Source organism: Corvus brachyrhynchos, unplaced genomic scaffold, assembly GCF_000691975.1.
Source record: "Corvus brachyrhynchos isolate BGI_N302 unplaced genomic scaffold, ASM69197v1 scaffold59, whole genome shotgun sequence".
NCBI classification, from domain to species: Eukaryota; Metazoa; Chordata; class Aves; order Passeriformes; family Corvidae; genus Corvus; species Corvus brachyrhynchos.
Genome location: NW_008246054.1, coordinates 5695650 through 5702537, shown reverse-complemented (window position 1 = coordinate 5702537; position 6888 = coordinate 5695650). Strand labels below are relative to the sequence as shown.

At 52.0% G+C, this 6888-nt stretch overlaps 2 protein-coding genes across 2 annotated transcripts in view; one reads left to right on the top strand and one right to left on the bottom strand.

The window, feature by feature from the left end:
* ENDOG (endonuclease G) overlaps positions 1 to 1910 on the top strand; it is a 2939-nt gene extending 1029 nt beyond the window's left edge. The window contains exons 2-3 of the mRNA XM_008642355.2: positions 462 to 571; positions 1205 to 1910. Of these exons, the coding sequence (XP_008640577.1) occupies positions 462 to 571; positions 1205 to 1487 (393 nt within the window). The 3' untranslated portion in view covers positions 1488 to 1910. The remainder of the gene's footprint in view (positions 1 to 461; positions 572 to 1204) is intronic.
* Positions 1911 to 2187: 277 nt separating this feature from the next.
* Positions 2188 to 6888, bottom strand: part of SPOUT1 (SPOUT domain containing methyltransferase 1) — a 9327-nt gene continuing 4626 nt past the window's right edge. Inside the window, exons 5-15 of the mRNA XM_017745630.1 lie at positions 6883 to 6886; positions 6684 to 6803; positions 6206 to 6365; positions 5257 to 5346; positions 5097 to 5146; positions 4805 to 4935; positions 4337 to 4409; positions 3859 to 3957; positions 3150 to 3252; positions 2750 to 2897; positions 2188 to 2644 (exon numbers count right to left, since the gene is read on the bottom strand). Coding sequence (XP_017601119.1) covers positions 2570 to 2644; positions 2750 to 2897; positions 3150 to 3252; positions 3859 to 3957; positions 4337 to 4409; positions 4805 to 4935; positions 5097 to 5146; positions 5257 to 5346; positions 6206 to 6365; positions 6684 to 6803; positions 6883 to 6886 — 1053 coding nt within the window. The 3' untranslated portion in view covers positions 2188 to 2569. The remainder of the gene's footprint in view (positions 2645 to 2749; positions 2898 to 3149; positions 3253 to 3858; positions 3958 to 4336; positions 4410 to 4804; positions 4936 to 5096; positions 5147 to 5256; positions 5347 to 6205; positions 6366 to 6683; positions 6804 to 6882; positions 6887 to 6888) is intronic.

The following is a 6888-nucleotide window of genomic DNA, read 5'->3' as shown; positions in this document are numbered from 1 at the left end:
CTCGAGGCCTGCGGGGAAGCCGGAGCTGCCCGCCTTCAAGGGCAGACGCTGCTCCCTGCGGGAAACCACCCGGGAGCGTCGCTGTGTTTGTGCCTGCAGCAGTTCAGGCAGAGAGGGGCCAAAGTCAGTCGGAGGTGCTGATTCCTCCTGAATTTGACAACAGAAATCCTGCAAATGCACCGCCTGTATGTGTCTCTCAAACCATGAAAGAGACCCCGTTCAGTGCAGCTCCTGTCAGGAGCAGGTAGACAAACACTTGCAAAAAAATTGTGGCCTGAGGCAATGGGTTCCGTCCTGGGCATACAAACCAGGCCATCACAGGTCCCAAAGCAGAGGTGATAGTGGAGATCTTGTGTGGAAAGTGCTTGGGGCTCTGTGAGATGTGTTACAGAAAAGGCAGGTGGTGTTACTCTGAACAGTGAGGGAATACCCCAGCAACTGACTACTGGTTGTTTTTCTAGAATCCTCATTTAAACCAGAATGCCTGGAATAACCTTGAGAAGTACTGCAGAAGCTTGGCAAAAAACAACAGGAATGTCTATGTCTGCACAGGACCCCTCTTCCTGCCCAGGTAAACACGAGGGTTGAGCTGGACTGGCACCCAAAAGATGTGTTGTGCTGGCAAAGGAAAACAGGCTGAGGTGCTCCCAGACAGGAGAGATCTGCTAAGGGCCCTCTCAGTAGGTAAGACCAGCTGAGCATAGAGGTTCTGTGGAAAGGTACCTTCTTAGGATTAGTTTATGTATTTCCCATCCAGATGGTTATTTCATGAGTAAAGTGGGTTTCTTGAGCTACAGCATAACCAGGTTGTTTTTGTTTGCAGTCCTTAACAATTTAGTAGATAGGAGATTACCAGATTAGACTGCAAACCCCATCCCTGCAGAATAAAGCTTTCAGGTTCAATGTCATGGACTACTTTTCCACTTAAGGATGTGACTTCATTTTCAAAGATCGCCATGTAGCAGCTCTGTCTCATGTTGAGATCTCTTCAGCAGCAGGAAATAGTTTGGTAAGCAGGGAGGGGATTTGGGAGCAGCCCCAATGCACCCTGTCACATAGCCTCTGCTCCAGCCATGTTTTACAGCTCTGCTGCAGGAGCAGAGCTGCTGCCTGCTGTGGGTGGGGGCTCAGGGGGTGTTGGAGGACTGAGGGGGTAGAGTGACACCAAACTAGGAGATAACCTGGGATGTTGCTGTTGGTGCAGGATGGAGGCCGATGGGAAGATGTATGTGAAGTACCAGGTGATTGGGAAGAACAATGTGGCTGTCCCCACCCATTTCTTCAAGGTGCTCATCTTGGAAAAGGAGAGTGGGGAGATTGAGTTGCGCTCCTACGTTATGCCCAATAGCCCTGTGGATGATAAAATCCCCCTGGAACGGTTCCTGGTTCCCATCGAGAGCATTGAGCGAGCCTCAGGGCTCCTCTTTGTCCCAAACATCCTCAAGAGAACAAGCAACTTGAAAGCCATCACAGCTGGAAAGCACTGAACCCTGACTAGACAAATCCAGGTAACCCCTGGCAAGGGACTGGCAGTCACCTGCAGGATCACAGTTCCTTGTGCAGTTGTAAATGTGGAAATTAAGAATGAAACGTGTGCTTTTCTCTACCCTCCCCCTTGTGGTGTCTGAAACACAGACACACAACGGAGTCTCCAGGGGGGTCCTGCAGGAGCCTCAGGGCCACCTGACACTGTAGCAACTCTCTAGGATTTGCCCCTAATCCTCTGCTGCCTTGGAGTTGTGTGAGGCTCATGCAGGCACAAAGTGAAGTCACTGTTGCTGTTTAGCAGGGAAGGAGAGCAGCAAGATGGGTGCTACGGGAGAAGTTCCTGCCTTCCTGTGGCCAAAGAATTGTATGATGTTTTCTTTCAGAAGATGGTTTTAGCAGTAAAGCTTTGAGCACACACAGTATTGGTTGGTTGTTTCTTATCTGCTCTCACCAAAGCTCTAAGTATCTCAGCAGGAGGAAGGGAGGATGGAGCCAACTTTTCCAGCTGTTTTCCTGTCTGAGCTCACTGTAGGCAGAGCTTAAAGCATCACAGATGGAGACAAACTGTAATGAGATGATGTGTTTTAGTGCTGAGGGCCAGCTGAAGCTCCAGCCTTTCCTGCTGTTGGGAGGGATGAAGCCTCGAAGAGGGGCTGGGGGACGTCAGGCTGAGGCAGGAACAGGTTCTTGACATAAGGATTAAGTTCTGACTTTCTTTCAGTCTGAAGGCCACATCGCTCCAGAGGCACCAACTGTGCCTAGAACAAGACACACCTGGAGATCACAGCAACTGAGGTTCCATACTGCTTTATTCCCACCCCAAATGTCTGAGCTGCTGAGACCAAGTCTGTTGTCCAGCTTGTCCCAGCTGCTGGGAAGCAGCAACCAGTGCTTGGCTGGACCATGCAGGCAGGAGGGCACAGACTTGCTGCTCCCAGCAGCAGTGAATGCCTGGTTGGGCAGTGCTGCCAGCTTCAGTCACACTGTGCCTTGGTCCCACCAGGCTCCTGGAGTGACTTGCCCAGCACCCTACATTTGAAGAGCTGCCTCCCCAAGGGCAAGGTCAGTGTTTTCCCTTCCCTCAGCTGTCTCTGGGTGTCTTCACAGCCTCCTCAATGTGGGGTCTCAGCGCAGACAGAGAGATCAGCAGTGCTTCCTGCAGCAAAGCCAAGCCAGTCAGACCACACCTGGGCCTTGTGTGTCACTGCCCCAGGCAGACACCCAGCACTGCCCTGTGCACACCCAGCACCATCAGCCCTACCTCTGTCCGGATGGTTCTGCTGCCTTGGCTGGGACACGTGTTCAGGTAGAAGTCAAACAAGACACTTGGGTCAGTGACCTCCAGGTTTGGGTCCACATCAACCCCAGCTTCCAAGCCTTCAAGGCCTCCAAATACAACAAGGGCATGCCTGGGGAGAGCACAAGGACAGGGTTGAGAGGGAGACTGTCTAGGTCTGTGTCCAAGCTCCTGTGTGCTGCTGAAGCATGGAGCTGTGTCCCTACCAGAGCCCCACCGCACTTGGCCAATGTGACAGTCCCTGCTACCAACTCCAGAGAAACAGGGAAAGAACTGGCCTTGTCCTGGGGTATTTCCCCTGCTCTGCTGCCTGCAACAGCCTCACTGGGAGCTCTGAGTGGGGCCAAGCAGGCAGGACACAAACCTGAAGGAGGGGAGAGTGACCTGGTCCACGGAGCTGCCCCGCTCTGAGGTCCCAATAGAGAGATCGTAGCCTTCCTTGAACGGGCACTCAGAAAAGACAGCACCTGGAAAAAAGTTTGGGGTTACTACTGCCATTCCTCACCCCTGTGCCTTCTGGACAGGCTAAAACACTCCATGGTTGAGTGGTGGCAGCAGAAGGAGTTGCTTTCAGTGCCACAAGTGTATCTGGAGACAGAATGATTCCTCTTTCCCACATAATTCCCTTGCTGCAAGTCTCCCACACCCTTTTCCTCAAAGCTCAAGATAGGTGCCAGGAAACCACCTCCTAATAGCTTACAGTCTTCCTACGAGGTCCAATGAACCAGAAGACAGGAAAATAATTTTCCAGGGCTCTTGAACTCAAATGCCACTGGCGGCTCTGATGTGAATGAGTGGGATGTAGTTATCATGGAAATGGAGAAGAGCGCCAACTCATCTCTTGCTGCTGTGCAGCCATTTGGAGCAATGGGTGAGTGGAGGTACAGGGCAGAGTCCTGGAGGGTGACTGCAGTGATTCATGCCTTGCTTCAGCCCTAAAATTTGACTGCCACATGGCTGCTGGCTGCATGTGTAAGCTACCCGTCAGACACAGAGATTTCTAGGAAAGAGCTGTGTGCAGCCAGTAGGCCTGAGACTGGAAGCCCAGGCAGAGAATCCCAGCAGATACTCACTCAAGCAGGAGGCCAGGCGGACGCTGTAACCCCAGTACAAGCCTGAGACTGTCCGAGGGTGGTGCGAGGACACCACGGTGCCTTTGCGCGCTTTGGCTTCTGAAAGAAAGCAGAGAGGTTTAACAGCCCCTGTGCTCTGGTGAGATTTGACCAGCCACAGACAGCTCTGTGTTCTCCAGGAACAGGGCACTGACTTGGTGTGCAACATCACCCTCCCTTTTTCCAGAATGTGAAAAAGTATTCTGGAAATTCTGTGACTTCTGGAAAGCATGTGTGAGTGTGTTTGGGCTGTTTATTGCTGGTCAAAGAGCTGCCAGTTCTTTCCAGTTATCAAGAGAGGCATGGTAAGGGTGTTACTAAATTTGTGTGTGAAGTGAAGGGAACATGCAGAGCTGCTGGGTACATTCAAACCTGTCATATGGAAGGACCTGCTCCTGCAGGACTGAAGTTTACAGATGCTACTGGAGCCATGGATTACCTGGATTCTGGGGCTCCTCCAGGCGCACGGTGACTCGCAGACCGGGGTTCAGCTGTCTGTCAATCTGCACCTCCTGCAGTGACAGTCACCATCAGCGCCAGAGATTCTGGAAGGGCAGGGGAAGGCAGGGAAGGAAGGGAATCCTTTGAGGAAGTGGGGGTCTATTCTGGCCTGGAGCTGGAATGAGGAGCTCTGTGGCTCAGGGGCTTGGTCATTAGTCTGAAGCTTATTTTGCTACTCAAAGGTTCAGCTGCAGCAGTAAAGCAATTATGTGCTGGAATGGGCAGGGCATGCCAGGGGCTTGGGAAGCCACAAACACTGCAAAGTCAGAAGGAACAAGACAGCAACAGCCTTAAACCCCCACTGGCCCACTGCAGCCTTCAGAAACCCAGCAGTGCCCACCCTGCCTGCTTCAAATCTGCCAGAGAGACAAGGGAAATTGTTGGAGCATCTGTGGGTAACACACACCTTCCTCATCCCACAGTTAACAAAAGAGCCTCTGCCTGGCTTCATTGGCCGGTCCAGCACAATGCCCTCCCGGTACTCCGAGTCCTCGTCCACCCGCATGTGGTGGGGGCTGTCCAGGGGGTTGAGCAGCCCTAGAACAGCACAGAGCAAAGAGGTGCTGAGGGGAAAACATAGGTGCAGGTGTTGCCATGCTCCTTCCCTCTCAGGTCCAGCACTGAAGTGGGGAAAAGTCCTGGTTGTCCCACACATAACGAGCCAGAGCTCAGGAAGGAGAGAGACAACTGGATCTTACCTGCAAACTGCAGATCCTCATGTTTTGGAAAAAAGGATTTCCTCAAGTACCTGTTGCCAGAGAAAGGTGAAATGTGAAAAAGTATTTTTATGGAATCTGTATTTCAATTCTAGCCCTGTTCTGACTCAAAGCAGCTGAGTATAGAGAAAAGCAAACTTACTGAGGGCACTCCAAGTACTGCAGGATCCGAGCCAGCTGCACACAAGCCTTGCCTTTCCTCCCAATTCCTTCAAAATCCCCTTCCACACTCCTGAAAATGAAAGCAAGCAGCTTGTGAACTTGCCATGAGCTTGGTCAGGTCTCCAGAAGACCAAGCCTTGCTTCTTAACCTGACAATAGCAGCACATCCCTCCAGTCTAACCCTTGTAAAAGGGCTGCTCCAGAGGCAGTCTGTTAGTTCCAAGGATGATTTGTTATCTCCATAAGCCAAGTATCTTTTTCAGTTTTGTTTTTTGGTCTTTATGTATTAATGTGACCTGGCAGGTGGATGCTACTGAGCTGGATGCTGCAGGATTGCATGGCTTGGCCAGTTAACTCAGGTACAGGTCCAAGTGAAAAACTGAAGGATAGGAAAGCATCTTCTGTAAGGATACAGGAGTGTCCTGTCCCTCCACAGCAAGGTTTAAGGGTACAGGAGAACTTGGCCTCCTGTTGCTTTGTCAACCCCATGCTGGGATAAATGATCCGAGCTGCCAGGGCAGTTAAGTCAACATCTTTTTCCCTGTGGTACAGTGGTCCCCATAATCCTGGCACTGGGGAGAGGTACATGCAGTTTGTTCCTGGCTTTAGCTTAATAAAAGAGTGAAGGAACAGAAAGCTGAGAGGAAATACTGTGCAGAACAAGATAGCTCTTCCTTCAGAGAATCACAGAATGGCCTGGGTTGGAAGGGAACTTAAAAAATCATCTTGTTCCACCCCCTGCCACGCAGGGACACCTTCCACTATCCCAGGTTGCTCCAAGCCCCGTCCAACCTGGCCTTGGACACTTCCAGGGACGGTCCAGCCACAGCTTCTCTGGGCACCCTGTGCCAGGGCCTCACTGCCCCCACAGGGAGGAATTCCTTCCTAAAATCTAATCTAAGCATGCTCTCCTTCAGTCTTATCCATACTTCACATCCTCTCCATGCTCGTCGAAGACCACGATCTCATCCACGCAGAAGATGGCGCAGGCCCGGGCGATCTGTCCCGCCAGGTACGTGCGCAGCTCCAGGGACTGCGCGTTGTTCAGGATGGAGCCGGGCAGAGCCACGCTCAGTGTGTGGTGACGGCCTGGGGAGCAGAGACATGAGAGAGAGCCGCGGCCTCATAGCTGATGTACAGCGTCACATTTACTGCTTCAGCTGCACTCGTGGTGGGGGAAAAGCAACCCCTGTTTCTTAGATTTAATCACAGGTTTTCTCTTAAAGAAAGATCTCTCATGCAGTGATTGCTGCACCATGTTCGTGCCTGTTTGGGCATGTGGACCGATCCATATCGGATCGATGAAGTAACACCTTTCCTACCGACAGTAACACTGACTGCCTTTTAACAGCCAGGTTTTCTAGCACCTTCCCCCCAGGTCTCCCCACCGAGTCACAGCGGCATCACCTCTGTCTTCCTTCTGCTCCTTCTGCTTCTGGGCTTCTTGTTCTGCCAGCTCCCGCATCCGCTGCTTCTCCAGTTTCTTTAGCAGCTTCATTTCCTTCCATTTCTTCTTCTCTGCTTTCCCTGGGACGGAGAACAGCGCCTGGCGTTAAACACCGCGCAGTGACCGCCCCAGCCCCCGCGTGTGCCCGGCCTTCCTTACTCTCCT